The 22,975-nt window shown below is 50.1% G+C and overlaps 1 protein-coding gene across 1 annotated transcript; it reads right to left on the minus strand.

Moving 5' to 3' along the window:
- Positions 1-661: 661 nt before the first annotated feature.
- VPS26B (VPS26 retromer complex component B) lies at positions 662-22,533 on the minus strand. Its single transcript, XM_004593265.2, has 6 exons — positions 22,067-22,533; positions 13,420-13,576; positions 5,537-5,701; positions 3,114-3,289; positions 1,381-1,523; positions 662-947 (listed from the first exon to the last, which is right to left on the minus strand). The coding sequence occupies exons 1-6, from the start codon at positions 22,287-22,289 to the stop codon at positions 801-803; spliced, it is 1,011 nt and encodes a 336-aa protein (XP_004593322.1). The 5' UTR covers positions 22,290-22,533; the 3' UTR covers positions 662-800.
- Between the last annotated feature and the right edge of the window lie 442 nt (positions 22,534-22,975).

A 22,975-nucleotide genomic window follows, 5' to 3' on the forward strand; every position in this document is an offset into this window, starting at 1 on the left:
GGGAGGTTCCCAAGTGGAGCGGCCACACAATGAAGGCAACACTTGCTGTGCACTGACCCCTTCTTCCTCAGGGCGTCCAGCTGCACGTCCTGGGCTTCATGCTGCTGCATTTCTTTTGGGTGAAGGATGGGCAGCCCAGGTCGCTCTCCTGGCTTCTGCCCAAGGACATTAGCGATGATCCAGAGGAGGTGGAGAAGGCATGTGCCTGGGTCCCCACAGAGGGAGGCCAGAAGGAAGGTGGCTTGTGGAGACTTCAAAGCACCACATACAAACTCCCAAAGAGGTAGCTTCCCGATCTTGAGGCTCCCCATCCCCCAACTAGTCAGGAAGGGGAGACCCACCTCCTTCTGCCACTGCCTCGGGGACAGCAGAGGGAAGTATAGGACGTGACCACCCAGGGCCCTATGGGTGGCTCAGAATCCCAGGGACAACTGTGGACCCTGAATCAGGAAGCTCCAACAGCCGGGAGACAAGAATGCATGCTCACTGCCTTCCTTCCGTTAAGACAGGAGGTGACCCCACAGGGAGGACCTCAGCAGAAGGCTGACTCCTCAGAGATCAGCTTCTGGAACGCTGTACCTCCCAACCCCCTACCAGCCGTGGAATCGTAAGGAGGCTGCTTCCCCACCCATGCCCCTTAGGTCCTCCAGAGAAAAGAATAAAGTCAAAAACATGATTTGTTTTCAGGTTGCCAGTAGCAGTCAGCTGAGTCTCACCCCGTGCTCTCCCTCCCCCCAGCTGCTGGTGTTTAGTAGATGGGGGTGCTGGGGTGCAGCCCAGCAGCTTCTGGCCCTGGGGGCCTACTGCCTGCTGTTGTTGTCAGACAGCTGGCTGGGTGTCCGCACCTCACCCAGGGAGGTTGTGCCCTCGAAGCGCTGTGAGGCGATGGCTGCCTGGTGGGACATGCTCTTGCGAACGATGTCACCCTTCCGCCACAACACCACTTCCTGCAGATCGGGGAGAGGGGACAATGCAACACCTGAGGAGAAGGTAGGGGATGGGGCTCCCCAAAAGCTCCCAACTTTGTCCTGGAGACTCTTGGATAAAAGAACTTCTGTTGCTCTCTCGCCAGGGGCCGTGGTTGCTGATTCCTTCCTGTCCTTGTCATGGGCCATAAGGCGAGGGTGGTTACAGGATTGAAGGCCCGGAAAACGGATTCTGGGTATCAAGAAGAAGCTTCATTTTAGCTGTGGAAATCTGGCTAACCTAACATTACCATCTCTTGCCATGACAAGTGACATAGACTTAGGCTAGAAGCTTCCTCGCTGCTCCATTCTGCTTGGTCTGCTGGAATTGGAACCTGACCTTTCACAGGAATGACAGCCTCTCTGTTCTGTCCCCAGGGCAGCCAGGGGTTTGAAGGAATGGCCCTTGCCTCACCTGCTGCTTGAAGTAGCGTCGTTCTTCCTCATCTATCAGCACCAGGTTGAGGTAATAGCGCACAGAGAACTTCTTGTTGATGTCTCGCATGGTGGGCGTGAGCTCGTACCCTGCTAGGAAAAGCCGGATCGGGATGGACTCTCCTGTTGGGAGCAGAGAAGGAATCAGAACAAGGGGCAGAGTGACCCACTCTGAGCACAGTAGGTGGGATGCCACCAGCTCACAGCCTGCCACACCACAGTGAATGCCTGTGGCTCCAGAAGGCTGTACTCTGTTCCCTAGCAGGAATGCCCGTGTCTCCAGAAGACTGCACTCTGTTCCCTAGCAGGATGCCTGTGGCTCCAGGGAAGGTGTACTATGCTCCCTAGCAGTCAGCTGAAGAAGAAATGTGATAGGACTTTGGTCCAGGTCTTGTGGCTCCTGAGTGTCCTCTCTGCGCCAGCATACGGAGAACAATGAGGAGCAGCCGTGTGCACTGCATAGGGACACCTCTATGAAGCACCACTGACAACAGGCAGTAGGTCTAGTTAGCAGGTCTTCAGGAGCCAACTGTCAAGCCCTCGCTGACCCAACAGGCTACCCCACGGTCTCAGTGCCAGTGCCACCTCCCTGCAGCCGAACAGTGTGTGCCCCTGAAGTACAGTCCTGCTGCAACACAGAAGGTACAGCAGGAAACAAATTCCTCGTTCTGTCCCTTGTTCTCCAACAGTCAGACTCCTGAGCCAGTCTGCTTCTTTCTCTGGATTGTGTGATATTTTAGGTCACTTCTTTCCTGTAGAGGAACAAAACCAGGGCAGTAACTCTACCGAGAAAGGCCAAACTATAAAGTCGTCCAAAGCTAAATATAAATGATCTTGTAATTATCTACTGTTTCATGTTATTTCTCAATACCCCATTTCAGTTGTACAGGGAAAACGGCAACTGGATGTGGGTGCACAGATGGTGAGAGAAATGGAACATGACAGAGTTTGGAGAGCTCAGTTTGCCCACCAAGGCCTGGCGTGGTGACATCCAGGAACCCGATGCGACTGTCTAGCTCTCTGGGCTGCTGCCTCCTTGACATGCTTTCTCCTCATAGATCAGGCTGCTGAATAAACTGAATCAAACTCTACAAACATCGAACACTTCAAAATGAGGGGATATTTCTCAAATGTTATGCAGCCAGTGAGGACCAAAAGTGACTGCTATCCCAAAATAACTACAACTGGTTGCCAGCAAACAAATGTTGTCCTCTCCCTTTGCCTCTGATGTGATGTTAGGTCTAGAGGGTGAGGAGGGACCATTTACATTGAGTTTTCTTTGCTGTGTGCACACCTGGTAGTGTGGGTCAATTCTTTCACACTTGATGCATATAATCAGAGAGTGAATCACCCCCATCTGAGCTAAGAAACAAAAATAATTACTGTGCATGCATCTCTTATTCTGAAGCCAGAAATAATGTCAACATGTCAGGGTAAAAATGTAAAAATTTTAAACCTCTGGCAAAAAGAGACTCTTCATGTGAAATTTTCAAAAGAGTGAGGACTCAAGACTAAATGTCAAGCACCAACTCGGAATGTAAAGGAGAGCAAAGTGAAGCTCTTCCAGGCAGAGATGGGCGATTCTTCCTGCTTCAGTGGCATCCACAGTGCACAGAGACTAAGAAAGCACGGTCAACAGGACACTTTCTTCAACCACAAGCTCCCCTCTGGCTGTTCCCACACTGCGTGCAAGGGCCTGGGCAGGGGGCCTACCTCGCACTGGTGCCCCGTCCATGATCTCGTACTTGGCTATCGTGTCATTCTCATGGTACACGTTGGGGCCAGTGCCCGTGGTCTCCCGCTTGATGATGTCTATCTCCATATGTTTGATTTTGATTCTCACCAGTAGAAAGTATATCTTCCCTACAATGACATCCTTCAGGTGGTATCTGAGGAAGACAAAGGAAGAAGGGTGCTGCTACGGTGGCTGGCTCATCACCACCACAGCCATGCATGTCCAGGTATAGCATGGCACAGACCCCCGGGGTCCCCACCTGTGCTGCTCTGGTAAAATGGCTTCCCAGGTCTTGTACACTCAAAGCTATGCGTTTCATATCCCTACCAGAGCTCCATGACCCTACTGCAGCAAACAATCCTGTGTGCCTTGGCCCAACAGGCCAGGCAGGGGAAGAAGTGTAGGATGAGCTGGTGTCCTGCTGCCTCAGGGCCTGTTCTCCAGGCCTGGTAAGCTGTTTCCAATTTCATCCCATTGCACAACGTTTCAAGAGCCACTGGGTTTTTCTTTCTGGGTCAGTCAACAGTTGGTCTGTATGTGCAAGCCTTATGTTAGGCAAGAACAAAGAGGACAAAGTGGTCAAACCTGAAGCTCATGGAGTATCAAGTGCTGGCAGGGACTTTGGCATTTAGCCACCTCATGCTATAGAAGAAAAGGAAATCTGGAAGAGGATAATTCGACTACAACATAACTAGGACGCAGAGACAGGAGGTGAACCCAGAATCCAGGTTCCTCAGCTTGCATGCTTCTTCACACTTCATATCCGTCTGCTCAGCTGATGGGAAAGACTGCAGACACTGCGTAGTTACCCGCAGCACCTGACGGGGGATGTTGGGAGACCACAGGCTCCAGGGACTGTCAGACACAGCAGCATATATGAGCCAGAAGACCTGCTCTTGGACTGAAGGGAAGCAGAGGGCCTCGGGACTCCAGCCTGGTTGTCTCACCTCCCGTTTCCTGTGTGTGTGTTTGAATTCACTCAGTTAAAGCCCCTCATTTTTTCAGATGAAAAAATCAAGGCACAAAAATGTTAGAACAAACTTTAGAGCAGCTTGTTAATACCAGAAGATCTGAGTCTAAACCTTGGGTTCTATTACATACCATGTATACACCCTCACGCAGTGCAGCCTGCTATGAAGGAGAGAGGCAGTCTGTAAGAATCTGGCCCCTGACCATTTATAACTAACTCTAAGAGGCATCTTTCAAAGTTGGGCTTGGGTATACTTTTAATGACTGTTAAAATCTCTTAGAGGTGGCACTGCTGTCTTCATCTTGGTTGGGGCATTAAGAAGCCATACTGAGCACCCAGACAGTTAGGAGAAAGAAGCCTGTGCCCTTGCTAGGTCCAGGTCTGCCTTCCTTTCAGCTTGCCCAAGTCCAATTCCACATGTGCAGCCAGGCCAAGAGGGCCGGTTCAAGGTGCTCTGGTTATTTACTGGGCCAGGTGGACAGGGGCTATTTCAGGGGCTAAGTATGTTCCCAATTAAAACAAGAAACATAAACTCTCAGTGCCTGAAAAGGCAAACCATCTGGCTCAGCTTCAACTACCCACAGGCTCTGGATGACAGAGCATTACAGTGGTACCACAGGACCCTGGTTAGGTTACAGGGGCACAAGAACCCTGGTTAAGTACAGGGGGTGGGAGGCAGCACATGCACCCTAGGTAGGCTATGGGGGCGCAACACACGAACCCTGGTTAGGTCTGGAGGGCAGTCATGAACCCTGGTTAGGTAATTTTTGTGGATTTTTTTAAGCTCCCTTTGCATAGAATATTTATTCAACTTTTAGATATTTTATCTCCAAACATTTTCAGGTATGTATTTAAAATAAAGATATTTTTGAACCATCAGAATGAACACATCAGACTGATTTATCAGCAGCTACAGGATTTGATATTCAAATACAAAACACAGCTTAAAACAGATGGCTTCCCGATCAGTTAGGATACTTTTTCAACCTTTACGACAGTGCATCAGGTACCCTTTTCTACAATTCATACAGTTCAGAGAGGAAGCAGCAAAGTTAGGGTCAGTGGCTGCTTTCCGCCCCTTGCTTGCTAAATACGTCTGTGTGTGGGGGAAACATGAGATCATGAAGTCGTATTCTGAGATTGGTCTCGTCAAAAGGAAACAGCTATACCAAGAATCACAATCAAATAACCCTTAAAGTTAATGGAGGCTGAAAGACACCCCAGGGTGTCGAATTAAAATATACAGTATAATTTAACATAGTTGTCTGGGATTTAAAAACTTCATTTGACTTCAATCTATCTGCAACTGGCTGAACACACACCTTTACCATTTCACATTATGTGGTCTGCCTCCATGGCATGCTACCATGAAATGCCTCAGTCACATCTCCCACAATCCTCTCAACTTGTCTTGGGGCATGGGACACTTACTTGGATTTATTATACTCGAACTCAATGTGTAGGCAGTCCTCGATGCCAACCTCCATCTTGATCGATGAGTTCAGTTCCGGGTACGTGCTGAGTGTGTGAACTACGATGTCCATCTCTTTGACAACATCGTTGAGGCGGCGGCTGATCGTGGCTCGAAGGAAATAGCTGGAGGAACCAATGAATGAACATACCCAGTTTCTAGATGCCACCAAGAGTGGCACCACAGGACCGTGGTTAGGCTAAGGGGGCACAACAAGAACCCTGATTATGTACAGGGGATGGGGGAGCAGCACATGAATCCTGGTTAGGCTACGGGGGGAGCAGCACCAGAGTGGCCTACTTGGGCAAACCCATTACATAAGTTCATTCTTAACTTTCAGGAACTTCGTATCCCTCTACAAACCCTCCTTCCAGGAAAAAAAAACAATGCACATATGCATCTATACACAAAAATCTGCAGCTCTAATTCTAGAGAATTCCATACTGGTTCCCCAAATCCCACTGTAAAACCGTGTGCCAAGTGTTTCCCTATGCTGTTCTTAGGCCCTGTTTACTACCGTGTGTGTGTGTTCAGATTTAATGCAATTCCTGGCTGAGTGCTGAGATCTCCTATCCTTATATTGGCACACTTGCTCATTCAACAGCATTCAGTCAAGCATTCTGACATCCCTCATAGGTCAAAGAAGAGTGAATTGAGAAAGCAACTCAGCTTTGCACTGTCATGTTTATTGAGAACTGGGCCAGGCACGGCATGCATGCAGCACAGTTTCAGGAGATAGCCACAGGCTACTGAGAGAGATGCACAAACAAAGGAAAACAAAAAAAACACAGATAGTGTCAATGCAGATGTTGTAATCTGGTGCGAAGGGCCCAGAGAACAGGGCATTATGGAAGAGCAAACCTTACATATAAAGCAGTGGAAAAAAGAGGACCTGGTCTGATCAACGATGGTGGCTGAACACAGGATCCTATGGAGGAGGTTGCTATGGCGGGGACTGTCGCCGACCAGCAGCAACACTAATGTCGAGGCACCCTCTTGAGGGTCTGGGAAAAGCCGGAACCGCAACCGGACCCCTTATTGCCAAAAGTGGCTGCGTTTATACCCTTCTCTCCGCTGCCTTTATCCCCGTTGGTCTTAGCTTTTCTCCCTGCTTCTCTAGCCCTCCCTCCGCTACTTCTCTTCCCATTCCTCTCCTCGTAGGTCTATATTGCTTTTGTACCCCTCTCTGCCGCTTTTCCCTGTTCTTGTCCCCATCCTTCTTTTACCGGCTGCTTTTATACCGTTCTCCACCAATCACTTCTCCACGTGGGTTCACTTGGCGCTACCTGATAGGCCAGTAGCAATGACGTGATTGCAGTGAGGGCATCAGCCTATCCCTGTGACTTCCTGTTTACCTGCTGGCGAGACCAACCCCACCTCCCAGCCCTGGGCCATCCTGCAATGGCCTTCCCTATTCTGGGGAGCCGCTTTGGCACCCTGCTCCCCACAGGGGACAAAGTGGAAAGGAGACACAGGGACTGTCTCAGCAGGATTTAGCACTGCCTTCCTGGAAATCATTGCCCCTCACCTTCATTCTATGCTAACACCCAGAGACATATAAAGCACTGCTTCAATTAATATTTTCTGATAAAACTTTTTTGCTAAAAAAAAAATTATAAGGATGCAGTCCTAGTTATAAGCCAGTTTACACTATCCTAAAATCTGCCAAGTTCAGCAAAATTATGCTTCAACACTATAAACTGCTAAATACTAAAATGAAAATAGACACGAGACAGCTGAATAGTACCCTATAGCCATTTTAAGGTGTTTAGGAGCCGGTTGTACATAAACTAAAATTGAAATGTCAATGAAGTAGTCAGAGGAAGTGGTTAAGAACTTGCATTTTTTAACATATTGGTTACTCAATATCATGTCAAATAATTCCATAATGTTGTAAATTGTTGTCGATGTTATGTTGTGGCTTTTAATTGATCGGGATGCTATTCTGCCAGCTCTGCCTTCAGACCAGAGATGGTCTCCCCAAGAAACCGTTAAATTTATCTGGACAATAAGATGCTGGACACTATGCTTGGTATGTTTGCAATGAAAGAATCTTGACTGAATTTGAACTGTAATACTGCAACAAGGTGGAGGAATCCACCATGGGGGGAGGGTACGGGGAGGGGGTGGGGGAATCCCAGAGCCTATGAAACTGTGTCATTATGTAATTAATTAATTAATTTTAAAAAAGGATGCCATCCTTCATGTGGCACTGATTTCTTCTTGGCACTCCTTTTTGTTCATCTCAGTAACATCCACCACACTACCCAGGCCATCTGCAATCCTTCCCCAATTGCTCAGGCCTCCCCATGCCGTCTGGGAAGTACACTGTTGTGGGAGATTGCCACTGGATCTCTGCCTGCCTAGCCCATATGGGAGGCCATAGGCACATGGCACACTGTGCCCTTGGCTAACAGACCCCAACATGACTGGTTCACTGGGCATGGAACTAGAGCATGGGCTGAACCTGTATGTCTTCCCTACTCTGCTGGACTTCCTTTGTAAACAACTCTACGAAGTCAAATGTTACATTCATCCTGCTTCTCAGTATTTACAAGCCTGACCTGAGATACAATTTCCTGTGCCTCCTGACCTTTAACTTCATTGGAGGGTCTAGAAGAGATAGACATATCTGTTAGCCAATCACAATGCTATTGTACTGTCGGGACCGCCCTTCTACCTGCCCCCTTCTCCTACATAAGCTTGTGACTTCTCTCAAATAAGTGGACATTCTTCACCACCAGCTTGTTTCTAGTGTTTCTGCTGTAAAAGAACACTGTCACCTCACCCCTGGGTGGTCTCGGGGCCTGCTGAGACCCCCAAGGCGCTGCTTTTTACTCATTAAAAGACAAAGGTCTTCCAAGTGAAAACTGTCTCCCTTCTCTGCTTTGTCTTGTTTCTGACTTGAGGTCTAAAAGTTCTGCTGTCTTCAGCCTCCTACTCCTTCCAATAGCATCCCTGTCCCTCAGGATTGCTCTCCTGCATCTAGCACGATGACATCTAGTTGCTCTGGAACAATTTCCAAATGATTCTTACGTGGGAACCTTACCCTGGCATCCTGATCCTTCTATGTCCCCTATTCACTCCTGACTCACTCCACCTTCCTTCCCTTCAGAGAGCAGTGTCACAGTGATTTTACATCCTGCACTGACCACCGTGGCCTCAGACTGCCTAACTTCCACTCAACACAATGCCTGGGCTCTCAGTTGCCAAATCCAGTAGCTTTCCCTTCTGTGTGGGGTAAAACACTTCTTTGTCCTGACACACTGGTCCATGGCTCCGTAGGGCCTGGTGGGCCTTCCTCCTCTTCCTCCCATTCCTCTGTGGGTGCCCAAAAACTATCTGTCATAAGCACTGCCTAGGAGCAAACAATTCATGACCTGACTTTTCTTTCTTTCAACAATTCATGACTCTTTTCTTTCTTTCCTTCCTTTTTTTCTTTTGTTAAAGATTTATTTATTTATTTATTTGAGAGGGAGTAAGAGATAGATCCTCCATCTACTGGCTTACTCTGCAAAAGGCCACAAAGGCCAGAGCTGGGCCAGTCCAAAGCCAGGAGTCAGGAACATCATCTGAGTGTCTCAGGTAGGTGCAGGGGCCCAAGGACTTGGACCATCTGCTTCTGCCTTCCCAGGTGCATTAGCTGAAAGCTTGATCAAACCAGCACCCATACAAGATGTCACTGCTGCAAGCAGCAGCTCTACCTGCCACTGCACAGTGCTGGACCCATCAACTGTCATTTCTAATATTTCCTCTGTCCTCTGCAACACGCTTGTGTTTCAATTACTGGGTGCTTTTTTACACTTGTCTATACTGTCAGCACATCAAATCCCTCTCTACAAAATGGATCATGATTTCTGAATTGTTTCTTCCTCCAAATACCTTCTGTCCCCACCTCCAATGCCATAAGCCCCTACTCATTAGTGCATTCTGTTGGCATCCACTGAGTTCCTCAGTTTCCACCTGTTCCCACTATGTTAACGAAACTCAAATTCTTAGGGCCTTGCTCTGTCTCTATATTCCTCTCCACCAAGAGACTACCTGTTGACTTTTTACCACCTCTGGCATCCTGCATCAAAGTGCCAGTCCAAGCCCTGGCTGCTCCTTTTCCAATCCAGCTCTTGCTAATGCGCCGAGAAGGCAGTAGAGAATGGTCCAAATGTCTGGAGTTCTGCCACCTATGTGGGACACCCAGATGGATCTCCTGGCTCTGGAATTTAGTTTCGCCCACCTGGGAAGTCAGTCAGCAGACGGAACATCTCATTCTCTCTACCCTCCAAATAAATAAAATATTTTTAAACAAGAACAAACCATCTTCTGCCTTTGTTCCTTTCCTTTGTTTTTACAAAGAAAAAAAAAACCTCCTCACTGAGGGTGGCTCCCCATTTCCCCTCCCTTCAGCCTCTGGCAAGCACCCTTCTGTGTCCGTAGGATCTGACTATTCTAGGGACCACATATAAACAGATACACAGCACCCATCCTGCTGTGCCTGGCTTATTTCACATTAGCAGAACTTCCTTAAGTTCATCCACATTGTAGCATACGACAGCATTCTCTTCCCTCTTTTTTTCTTCATTCTTTATTTTATGACATTCTTTATTTTATGTCATTGGGGTTTCCCCGCCCCTTTCTTCCCTCTTAAGAATGTATAGGGCCCGGCGGCATAGCCTAGCAGCTAAAGTCCTCGCTTTGAAAGCCTCTGGATCCCATATGGGCACCGGTTCTAATCCCGGCAGCTCCACTTCCCATCCAGCTCCCTGCTTGTGGCCTGGGAAAGCAGTCGAGGACGGCCCAAAGCTTTGGGACCCTGCACCCGCATGGGAGACCCAGAAAGAAGTTCCTGGTTCCCAGCTTTGGAGCGGCGCAGCACCGACCGTTGCGGCTCACTTGGGGAGTGAATCATCGGATGGAAGATCTTCCTCTCTGTCTCTCCTCCTCTGTGTATATCCGGCTTTCCAATAATAATAAATCTTTAAAAAAAAAAAAAGAATGTATAATATTTTGCTGTATATCTCTCCCTCACTTTTTAAAAGACTTACAACCAAGACCGAACCAGTTCAAATCCATGAACTCCATACAAGCCATCTGTATGGGTGACAGGGGCCCAAGCGCCCGGGCAGTCTACTGCTGCTGTTCCAGGCACAGGATTGGAAGTAGAGAAGCCTAGGACCCAAACTGGTGCTCACATGGTATACTGAGGTCACAGGTGGCAGCTTAATATGTCACCATAACGCCTGCCATATATATATATATATATATATTTTATCCACTTGGCCGTTAAAGGACATAGCTTGCTTCTACTTTGTGGTTATTATGAATAATATTGGTATGAAAATGAGTGTGTAAGTATCTGAGATCCTATTTTGATTTTTTTTTTTAAATATATCCAGAAGTGGAATTTGTGGACCACATAGTAATCCTATGTTTAATTTTTTGAGGAACTATCATACTGCTTTCAACATTTTTCTTTCTGACATAAGACCCTTGATGGGACAAGTGCTGAGGCAGAATGGGTTAAGCTGTTACTTGGGGTGCCTGCACCCCATATTACAGCATTGTTTTTCAAGTCCCAGCTGTAGTCAGTGGCCCGAGTCCTTGGCTCCCTGTAAGCCACACGGGAGACTGGATGGAGTTCTGATATCCCAGAATCAGCCTGGTCTGCGGGCATTTGGGCACCAGGGCAGCAGATGGACGGTCTCTCTCCCTCTGTCTCTATCACTCTGTTTTTCAAACACATAAATCTGAAAACAAACCCCAGCTGTAGGCAATGGTCTAGGCTGCCTTGTACCTAGGCAAGTGTTACACTGCTGGGAGAAAAGCGGCCAACAGCTGGTGGGCATTGTGGACCTGATTAATGCCAAATTTGTGTTTAACTGCACCAGTGTGCCAGCACAGTTGTCTATTTTTTTTTTTAATTTTACTATTATGATTTTTTTAGAGATATGGGGGAATTTGACACTGTGGGCCCCCAGCCCAGCTTGGGCCAGTCCATGCAAACGCCATTTGGAACCGTGGGCCACTAGCCTGGCTCAGGTTGGCCTGTACAAGGGCCATTTGGCGCCAGGAACCTCACATGCTCCTGGGTACACAGACTGTGGGTTGACCAGGGAAAAGGAGAAGGAGAATGTGGGGAGTGAGGACGGCTGAGGGAATATGTTGAAGGTGAGGAATGACTTATGAGGGACTTCTGTCGGCAAGGCCATGTACTTGCTGACCATGGAATGGATGTGTCAGGACTGGTCCTCCACAGTGGCTCAGACGGAGCAGCGGACGGCATGCCCAGATGCACATGGAGGCTATGGAAGTCTACTGGGGTCTGCAGAGGATATCTGGTGTACCATAGCAGAGGAAGGAGGGCAGAACAAATTGGTCAACTACCCCAGCCAAACGTTGTTACCAAATATCTGGATGAATGGAGACACTAAGGTGGACTATGTCAGCCAATGGACCTTGATTTCTTCATCCTTGGACCTGAGAGACTGACAGCATTTCAGAAGTACTGAAACCACTTGATCAGAACCTTCGGGGCACACTCCACATCAGGTGGCTGTTCCCCATCCCTGGGTACTGAAGTGGCTGGGAGGCTGGGTGTGGCTTCTCTGCCTGTTCCCCTCCTTCCCCCAGATACAGGAAGAAGAAAAAGAAAATTTGGAAACAATGGTCTCATTCATTTTCGCCTAACTCTTGATCCTTCCCACCCTAACCAACTATGTAAACACCATCAAAATAAAACTAAATAGTATTTTTAAAAGGAAAACAAAACTTCACAAAAAATATTAGATACTAATAAATGCATTGATAAGCCCAAGGGATAACTTCTAATAAGCTTCACCCCAGCTGCTTTCAGAGTGCAGTCATGGAACACTGTTTCGTGTGGGCAATCCCAGTGCTGGGACCTGTGTGTAGGATTTGAGAAGAGTGGGGGCACTGCTGTGGTGGAAGTGGGATGCAGGCAGGGAAGGTTCTACAGGCTGCACCAGCCTAAGCCCAGTCCTTCAGGGGAAAATGGACTCCTCTTGGGACCTGGTCAGGTAGGCAGGGTAACACATGAGTCTGTTTTATTTCTGTGACCTCACCCACTTACAGGGATACAGCTAAGTGTCTGCAGCTGCTATCCAGTCTTTGTTTGTTTGCTTTCACTCCTGAGGCCCGTCTTTGGAGTTCCTCTGGCTGCAGTAGCAAAACAATCCCGCGTACTTACAATGCACTCTTAATTTTAAAAAAACCATACATATCACACTGTTAAGTTTTATTTTCCTACCACTCCTAAGAGAGAAGACAGAATCAAATACAAATCTGTGGAGTCCCAGAGCCCACAGCCTCACTGACACCGTGTGGCAGTGGTGGGCAGTAGCCAGGACCCAGCCATGACCATGGTGGGCCCAGCAGTCACAAAAACCGACGACTGCATTTCAAAGAATGTTATGGACTATTAAAAACAGCTAAAACTTCAATTACACAAACTTAGACAAAGTATCCTGAAACAAAGGCAATGCATACTGAGAAGCCGTAGTCTCCCAATTATTTCCCAACGTTTTCTGGTGCTCTTTGCTCTCTGTGCAATGGGAATGCTGGTGTAAACATGGCTACAAGCCTCTCCCTACCTCTCTGCTTCAGGGGTACCAGGCTGGCAGGCTGGAGTGTACCCTGCAGAAAGTCAGTGTTACAAGCCAGGGGCTTCTCTCTGAGGCAGGCAGCTGCTGGACAGTAACCCTCATGCCGCAGCGCAAAAAGCCTGGCCCTCTCAGTAACCACCCGCAGGTGTTCCAAGCAGGGTCAGCCTCCAGTCCCCTCCACACATGCTGGGTTGGGAGGACCGCGCGGAGCACTGGGGATGACTTACCGCAGCTTCACATTTTGGCCTGTGTAGGACTCATACGGCTTCTCTACGTGCGTGAATTCAAAGTCAAAGGCGTGCGACTGGGTGATCTCTCCAGGCCGAGCCAGGTCCTTCACCAGGGACACAAACTCATGGTGGTTCCCACGGTCATAGTAGAGTTCTGGAGAGAGAGCAGTAAGCCCAGCTATCAGACCACAGGCTCCAAGGCTGCCAGCATGAGGCTTCTGGAAGACTAATCCCTGAAACATCCCTCCAGCCTTGGGTCTGATCTCCTCTACTCGGAATACTGCTCCATCACTGCATGCCCCACGGGATGGTGGTCTCCCTCCTACCCTTGTTCCCAAAAACTTGGATTTTACACAGTGAACTTCTGTCGTACAGGAGTCATTCTTACTCCAAGACAGTAGGGCAGCATCTTAATCAAAATCAACGTTGCAGCCCAGTACCCACTGGTCCTCGTGAGAGCCAGGCTGGGTACAGAACGGGCTGGGCTAGGTTTTGACCCTTGCCGAACCAAGCTAGAGCTGTGTCTGGGCATGGACCAGGTGTTGCTGCGCTGCAACACCCAACAGTAAGAACCAGAATGGGTATGGACCAGTTGAGCAAGACCATTGTTCTTGCCAAGACAGAAGGTGGACAGAGTCAACCTGGGCCAAGGACCCACTGGTGTGTGTGAGAACTACCACAGGGAGGAGACTCGATGGAGGAACTTGGGAAACTGCTTCACTGGGATGCAGTCCCTGTAGATGAGCGCAAGAATCAAGGCAAGGAACTGCCCAGACCATGCCAGGTTTCAGTACCCGCAGGCATACATATGGGTAAGGTCTGGGGACAGAACTGTCTGGGCCAGTTCATAACACCGACTGGCATATCTGAGAATCAGGACAGGGTGTAGCAGGAGCCAGATCGAGCCGCAACACCAGCCAGTTCACATTAGAGCAGGGACATTGATCAGGCTGGGCTGGGTTAGGCTGCAGCATTCACCAGCAGGAGCTGGTACAGGCAACAAGCTGGACCAGGCCAGGATGTACAATAAGATTGTGGATGTTGAGGTGAGGTGAGCCATGCCAGCCTGGGGTCAGCATGTGCTGGGTTCGTGAGTCCCAGGGGTGTGGGATCTGGCAGGACTTGGGTCGTAGGGCCCACCTGCATGTTGGGGCCCGGGTTTGTGAGCCATGGGAACAGGGAATCTGGTGGGACTCAGGTCGCCTAGCCTGGGTCCTGGAACCTGTTTGAGAGGTGGGTGCCAGGTTGTAAACCCCAGGGGTGGGGGATCTGGCAAGGCTTGGGATAACTGGCCTGGTCTTTGGACTCGCCTGCAAGAACATATCCTCCTCAGTGAAAAAGGCAGAGCAGTGGACACACATCCGGATGTAAATGGAGAATACGGCAACTCATTTGGTTCTATAGCAGAAGAACAGAACTGGACAACCACCCCAGCCAAATGATGACAGCACAAAATCTTGGTGAATGGAGACTTGTGGCTTACTACGTCAGCCAATGGACACTGAGAGGAGTGCATCATCCTTGGATCAGTGAAGCTGACAGCATTCCAGAACCATACAAACCACTTGGGCAGAACCCTCGGAATATGCACACATCAGGAGCCTGGGTGGATATCAGGTGGCAGTTCCTCTTCCCTGGGTGCTGGGACATTTGGACAGTCGTGCGGCTTCCCCCTTTTCTTTCCCCTTCCCCCAGAAACAAGAATAGCAAATCTGGAAACAAGGAGTTCACCCAGTTTTACCTAAACCTCGATCCTTCCCACCCTGATCAACCATGTAATTATTATAAAAAAAAATAATAAAAAATAATAAAAAAGAGACATCATGGATGCCAGCATTTTTTAAAAGGCCACATTTCCTTCAGCAGCATATTTCCAGCTTTTGGAAGGTTCTGTAGTTATCCAATTGTCTTTTCCTTGTAATTTTGTGAGGCAACTAGACAGACCCCATTAGTCCAGTTCATGGAGAAGAACACGGAGGCAGGGTGCATGTCCGTGTCTGCCTGGGCTAGCCACAGAACTGGCTGCAAGGCTGAGGCAGGAGCAGGCCTCCTCCGGAACTGCCGCTATTTCTGGGCTAGGACACAACCTACTTTACAAGGTTTCGTGAGCAGCAAAGGAGGCAATGTGGGGAAAGGATGCAGAACATCATCTAGCAGACAGTAAAGACTAACATGCATCGCAGAGAGCCACTGCTGCACTCCAAAAGGAAAGCGTGTAGCCCGTCTGACCATCTGATGGTGGAAGTTTTCATTTGATTCTCTAAAGTGGTCCTCAAAATTCAGTGCGTGCCAGGACCACCGGGGGACCGGCTGTAGCACAAGGCCGGACACCGCGCTCAGAACCTCTGGTTCAGGTTGTCTGGGGGGAGCCTGGGGGGGGGGGCATATTTCTAAGAGAGTTTCTTTGGGAGGGTAGGGAGCACCCTTGGAAAAGCACAGTTCTAATTAAATCTACCCTCTTCAGTTCTGGTGTTTCTTCACAGTCAGCAGCCCAGTGTCTGTTCACAATCAGTGTCTGTTCTGCAGCATTTCCCAGCTCTTCATATTCTGCCACACATCGTACAAGGTCTTTCTTTTCATTCTGAACTGAAGACCTATACCCTCAGCTGCCGTGAACACCCCCGGCACCTGACCCTGCAGTAATGCAACACTGCCACCTTACAGTTCAAGTTACTGCGCCTCAGATATTTCTGGGTTCATGTCTTGTGCTAAACTTGCAGCAGCATGGCAAGCAGCACGTGGAGCGGGCAGAGTAGACCTGCTGCTTCCTGGAGGAAGAGACTGGTCCACAAAGAGGGCTCTTTGTGACCACTGCCCACGGTGTCCAGCCCTGGATCTCTCTGAGAGCACTCAGGGCTGAGGAGGATTGCATGCTCTGGTTACCCCCAAACAGATCCCTCATTAAGACCAAAGCCTTCCTGGCCCAAGAAACCAGACTGCTTTCTCCCAGAACCAATGGTGTTCGGCTCCAGGGGCAAAATCATTCCCGGGAAAAATGTTTCATGTGGTGGTTTGCAATCTGCACCCATTGCTGGTGGAGGAGTTCCTTCGATCCACTTATTCAACAAGGAATTTTTCCCACTACCCAGAGAGGCATTTTGAAGCAGAGGTGGGCTCTGTCACGATACTCAGTTAATCTGTGAAGGCAGCAGGAACATAGGTAATACCTACAATGTATTTTCTGGTCACAATTTGTGGCTGACATCCTGTATAGCCAAACTTTGGTTAATCTTTATTACAATGTGCACCTTCTCTTTAAACACTAAATGGTTTTAGCAGTGGGTAGCGTTCTAGGCAGTGAGTGATAACTGCACAAATCCCTGAGATGGGTGATGACAATTGGTAACTGCAGGGAGAAATGGGAACTGAACCCCTATCTTGGGAACTCAGCACTTCAGTTCCCAAACAATGAACTCTGGCCACAGTTTCTAGGTACAGAGGCATATAGAGGAAGACCCCCAACGTCTGTGAAATTCAAGTAGAAAATCCCAAAGTTGAAAGAAATACGGGAAGAAAGGATGGAAAAATACACAAACGTGATGACACAGCTGAAAGGGAACTGGAGAACTAAACAAACCCGAGAAGGCCTGAGGCTGGCAGCATTGGAGCGAGTGCCTAGCAACAGTGCAGAATCCGGCAGGAGGCCTGGCCCCGCAGGAGACCTCGGCTAGCCATCCTTCCCGGCCCTGCAAAGCATCACCTTCCCCTTAGCACACCTCCTCCTGACCCCACATTAATATCCAGTCCTACATCAAATGTCACAGGCGGAAGAGTGGCCAGTGTGATCTGAGTAGGGCTCACTTGGACTCTTTAATTTATCATTTATAAGCTTTTACAAACATTGAGGCGCCAAGGGACAGCAGCAGCAGTATTACTTTGCAATTTGCCAGAAAGTCTGGTTTTCTCCTACATGAATTAAAACAGAAAACCCAAGACTGTTCTAGCAAGAATTTGGGGCCCTTTGGGACCATAAAATGCCTCCATTCCAGCCTAAAGAGGCAACCTCAAAATCATGTCTAATTCTCTCCTAACGCCAAAGAGCTCCAGGGCCAGACATTTCAAGTTAGGAGGAGGAACTGGCAGGTTTTATTTAAGGTAACTTCTCTGTCCTGAACTTCCTTTTTAATCTGATAGGAGGAAATAGCTATTGCATTCAGGATGCTTTCATGGCAAAACTTGCCGTTCTAATGGCCAAGAAGTGAATTTGCCACTTGGGAGGGAAACTGAGCTAGGTTTGCATCACAGGCTGATCATGTGACAGAAGCCCTGAGACTCCTGTTGGCTCAGGGCCACATTCAGTCCAGGCCTTATGCTGGTCTTGGAACAGCCTGGTCATGTGATGTTCCCATCCATGTGCTGGTTGGCCAGCAGGGTCAGCTAACACCAACAAAACTGCATGCTGGTAAACTTCAGCCTGTAGCCAACACTACTCTACGTGGCATTGCTCCAAACTCTGCTATCAAGTGGACCAGGATCCATTCATTTACTCCCAATATGTGTGTGTGTTTTACTTGTTTTTTAAAGGTTGATGAACTGAGATACACAAAACTCTAGGTGCAAGGCAGATGTGGTACTGATGGGTTCACGTTAGACGATAGGGATGCCTGTGTGTCTGTCCTGTGCAGGCTTCATCTTCACACTGTGTTTGGTTTATGTCGCCCCGTCAGGACCCTAACACGGGCCAGGTATGTCTTACAGCTTCCACCAGTGTTCCCCAAAGGATTCTGGCTGCAAAATGGTCTCCTCTCATCCTAACCGTCACATTTCTTCCCGTGCTGCTCTTCATGTGCCATGTGTCTTTCTCAAGATGCGAGCCACTGGCTGGTGACTGACCCAACCTTTCCACCCGGCCTGACCCAAGAGACATAAGAGAGTAAGTCCCACAGTTTCACGCAGAAACGTTCAAACTGTAACGATGAGTAGCTGGGTGCAGGACTGAGTGCACCTCATCCAAAAAGCTTGGCCCAGAAACCTGTAAGATTTCACAAGGGTTTTATTTTTTGGGGGGGGTGCGGTGACTGACATGGGGAAGGATTGGAAAATTCGCTTATTACCAATTGAGCATCTCTAATCCAAAAGCCTGAAATCTCAAACTTATGCAGTAACACATCAGAACTGGGGGTTTTGGATTCTGCGATCTTCAGATTAGGGATGTTGTGCCAGTACCAGGAGAAACCAGCATCGATGTGGCATGACAGAATGAAAAAGAAGTTGTAAAAGCAAGCAACTAACATGGGTTTTAAGGCTTTCCTAGCCCAGTTCCCTCCCTGGGTTCACACCGGTCATGGGTCATCCCAGCTTTCAGCAGGGTGCATTAAGGGCCACTCTTGGCTTGTCAATGCAAGTAGGAAGCCCAGATACCTAATGGTAACTAGGAAAGCCAACCTGTACACCCCATTACTTCATTAAAATAATCCTGGTTTATCTTGCAAGAGATAATAGTAAAGAAATAGTTTCTGGGGCCCGGCGGCGTGGCCTAGTGGCTAAAGTCCTCGCCTTGAAAGCCCCGGGATCCCATATGGGTGCCAGTTCTAATCCCGGCAGCTCCACTTCCCATCCAGCTCCCTGCTTGTGGCCTATGAAAGCAGTCGAGGACAGCCCAACGCATTGGGACCCTGCACCCGCGTGGGAGACCTGGAGGAGGTTCCTGGTTCCCGGCTTTGGATCGGCGCGCATCGGCCCATTGCGGCTCACTTGGGGAGTGAATCATCGGAGGGAAGATCTTCCTCTCTGTCTCTCCTCCTCTGTGTATATCTGGCTGTAATAAAATGAATAAATCTTAAAAAAAAAAAAAAAATAGTTTCTGTAACTTCTTAGCCACTAAGACTAGACATTAGCTGCCGGACTCTTGATGTCACTGAGAAAGATAGGCAAGTTTAAGGAAAAACCAAAAGCTAGTCTGAATCTTTTCAACTCCTGCTTGAGATGGGATATCAATGATGTCCCTGGAAGAGCAGGTCAACCTGGGCAAGGGAGGGAAGGCTCTCTGGTGGACCAGATGTTGCTGATAAGCTTTGCAGCATGAGTAAGAGCTTGGCTAGATGGTCATGCCTTATGGAAAGATGACAACGTACAAAGGAGGAGAGACCAACATTCCAGAAAGGTAAGGTATTCTGAGGATGCTACAAGTCCTGAAAGTGAAGGGTTAAGGAGAAATGAGGCCTGAAAGAAAGATGGTGATCTCATCTGGGAGGATTTAGCTATAATTTCCCCTTTAAACAGAGTCCAGAAAACAATCTTCAGGAGGGGGTTAACTGCCTTTTACAAAGTTCACCCTTCACCGAGCATGAGAGAAAAGGAAGACCAGCAAGGAGCCTGCTACAAACAGGAAGAGCATCTGGGAGCATCCAGTGGCTCTAGCCAGCAGGCAGCTCCAAGCACAGTTCAGGGGCGATGAGAACATGAGAAGATGCTGAAGCCGTGCGCAGAGATGAGACTCAGTTACAGGAGATATGGGACAGGGCATGTAAGTTGCACTTCTTCCTGTCTGCCTCCCAAACCCTCACCCAAAATTAGTGAGGAAGAGGGATACAGTCGAATGACATCGGCTTCATTAGCCTCATTCGCATAGCCCATATACAGCCAGACCTCAGACCCCGACGGAAGTTCCGCCCACTTCACCGTCTAAGAACTCAGTGAAGGATAAAACCACAAGACCACAAATCAGCAGTCACTCACCAGCCTTGCTCTGGTGCCCTGAGATCAACTCATGGGGACTGCTGCAGACATGCGACATCTGCTTCTGTGGGGGCCCAGAGGGGACAATGCGCAGGCCGGTCCATGTTATACAGTAAACATATCTGAAAAAGCTACCTGCAATGCCTTGTTTCAGATCAAGGAACGCATCCCGGAGCCTAGGAACAAGCATCTTGCCTGGCACTCTGCCTTATCCCATCACTAGGCTCTCACGTAGCCGCAGTCACTCAGTGTGAACGGACTACTTCAAGCACACAGCTGGGACAGGCCCACGTGCCCGAAGCAAGTGCTCCAAGGGGCTGACACGCACACTCGCCACAGTCACGGCAAGGCCATCCAGCCCAGGATGGAGGGGAGTGGGCAGCAGGCCAGAGACTCAGAACTGCACCTGTGAAGTGGAAACATCATTACATCGCCTGCTTTGATTTTCACATAGGATCCATGTTGGGGATGTGACGTCCAATTGCCCCATGTATTTTCCCTCAGGAGATGGTATTAGTCTTCCCGGGGAGCTAAGGAAGCTGAAGCCCAGGAAGGGGTCCAATTACCGCAGAGTCCCCCAGTCACTCAGTCCACAGTGCCCCCGGTTCCGGGCAAGAGTTATTAGATGGAGCAACACAAGCTTCCGAGGCAACTGGGCAGGGATGTCTGAAGATGAGAGCCACAGGAGGACCCAGAAGGAGCAGGAAGAGCCCGCAGCCTCCCGCTAACAGCAAAGGGACCCTGCTAGGGTCCTGCTAGTGTCTGCAGGAGTTGTTCTGCATTGTGTGCCACACACAGGCACCCGTACCACCACCCATGCCACTGGCATTACAAAGACAACAAGGGATTTGCCTTACACTGACGACTTCCATGTGACTACTTCACAATCTCAGACAAGGCTCTGGGTGCTTCCTGTCTGTTCCATGCCTCTGGAAGATGGAGACAAATGGCAGATGTTACTGTGGCCCCCAGCTGGGGTCCTCCTGGGATCTGGATGGGGGGCGGGGCAAGGCTGGCCATGCTGCCACACCTCTGGTGACCCTGCAGTCCAGTAACGGAAGACAGCACCTGCCTCTCCTCACAGCCCCTTTCCTGGGTTGCTCGTATTCCGGTTCCAGAGCCTGCCTGCAGCTTCCCAGTAGAAGAGGCTGTGTGGGCTGCATAGCCAGGCCGATGGGTCCCTGCTTCCTACCCTTGTTGCTATGTTGCACGCCCCAGTACATGGGAGAGATCCAATTCTGTGCTATACTCTCAGGATAGGAGAGTTTACAAGCTTCCCCAAGTCAGTCTTAAGCAGTGGTATGCATACAGAGAAGTGGCGTTTGCAGCCCATGGGAGTATCCACAGTGAAATCCTCTGGGGACTGAACCACAGAAACGGATACTTTAAGAAGCACCCGAATATTTTAAAGCAGGCAAACCCTATCTCGGGGTGACAGACATCGCAGTCCTAAAGGGTAGTCCCCCAAAACCCGCTTCTGAGCCTTTGGTTGTCTGCTTCTAACCATGCATACACTGCTTCGAATGCGCCGAGAGCAATCGTTGCCCTGTAGCTCGCGTGTTGGAAACATCGTTCCTTTGTCTTTATGCAGAAAACTAGACTGTGGGAAACCAGCGCTACAACACCCAAGTCCGAGAAACGTGGGTGAGTTAAACAAGACAGACTGGGGCTGGACACTACAGCTCTCCGGCACGTGCTGCCAGGGCGCGGCAGGGCCCTCTCCCTGCCACTCCAGGTCACAGGAGAACCGAGCGCCGCACACGCCAGCTCCACTTGGGAACCCACAGCCGCGGCCGTCTGGAGCTGTCCCTCCAGCTCCAGCCCCATGCACATCCACCTGCAGGCTCTGACAGCAGAGTCGGGAGCGGGTGGCCACCAGGGGCCCCTCCTGCAAGGCGCTCGCTGCCCACGGGAGGCCGCAACCCAGGTCAGCGAGGCAGGCCCGGCCGGGGCCCAGGTCACTCACCGATTTGCCCGATGAACTCGATCTTGATGCCCTGGTGCTCCAGCCGCTTGTTGGGATTCTTGAGCGCAAGGCTCACCTTGCCGGAGACGGTCTCCCCGTCGTAGAAGAGGAAATATTTCTCCTTCTTCCCGTCCTCCGTCTTATGCTCGGCCCGCTTCCGACTCTCCGCATCGTTGAGCAGGATTTCCACCTCCACGCTCTGACCGAAGCCGAAGAAGCTCATCTCCCCGCGGGGCCGCGCCGGGGCGCGCGGGCAGGGTGCAGGGCCGCGCGGCCTGGCTGCGGTGGCCGGCCGGGGGGCGACCCCCGGGGGCAGACAGCGAGTGCGGGCTACAGCGCCCGCGCACTGCGCCGAGCGGGGCGGCCCGGGCTCCGCCGTGCAGCCCTGGGCAGCGCAGTCCCGCAGGGCCGGGGGTGCGTGGCCGGCAGCCAGCCAGCCGCCCAGCCTCCGGGCCAGCCAAGCCACCCAAGCGCCTCGGCGACTCCGGGCGGGGCACGGCTGAGCGAGGGCAGCTCCGGATGCGCCGGGGATGATGTGCGCAGGCGCGCACGCCGCGGGCTCCCCGGCTGCGGCCTGGGGGCCTCCGGCAGGTGTGTTCAGTACGCATGTGCGCGGCGAGGAGGAAGGCCTAGCTTTCCCTTAGATGGCATGGCCGCCGAGACCTCATGCCAGTTGACCCCGTGCCGGGTCGTCTCCTGGAAAGGAACAGCTGCCGCCCTCCAGAATGTTCCACTGTCGTGTTAGCTGTAAAGACGCCGGGCCACCATCACACTCAGGCTGGCGGGATCAAGAGACCTCTGACAGGCCAAGTGCCAGTTGTGACACTAACTGTCACACCCTGCTCCACATTTCCTTTAGATTCCCTCCCACTTAAGGAGAAGGGGGCAGGGAAGAGCCAAGTAAACGTT

Source organism: Ochotona princeps, chromosome 4 (assembly GCF_030435755.1).
Source record: "Ochotona princeps isolate mOchPri1 chromosome 4, mOchPri1.hap1, whole genome shotgun sequence".
Lineage (NCBI taxonomy): Eukaryota > Metazoa > Chordata > Mammalia > Lagomorpha > Ochotonidae > Ochotona > Ochotona princeps.

What these genes read in the sequence shown, in the direction of transcription:
- VPS26B (XM_004593265.2), bottom strand. Translation starts at nt 22,289, where the DNA reads ATGAGCTTCTTCGGCTTCGGTCAGAGCGTGGAGGTGGAAATCCTGCTC. An exon ending in CGAGTTCATCGGGCAAATCG is followed by an intron (nt 13,577 to 22,066) that starts GTGAGTGACCTG and finishes CTCTCTCTCCAG; the next exon opens with AACTCTACTATGACCGTGGG. An exon ending in GGACGGGGCACCAGTGCGAG is followed by an intron (nt 1,524 to 3,113) that starts GTAGGCCCCCTG and finishes TGCTCCCAACAG; the next exon opens with GAGAGTCCATCCCGATCCGG.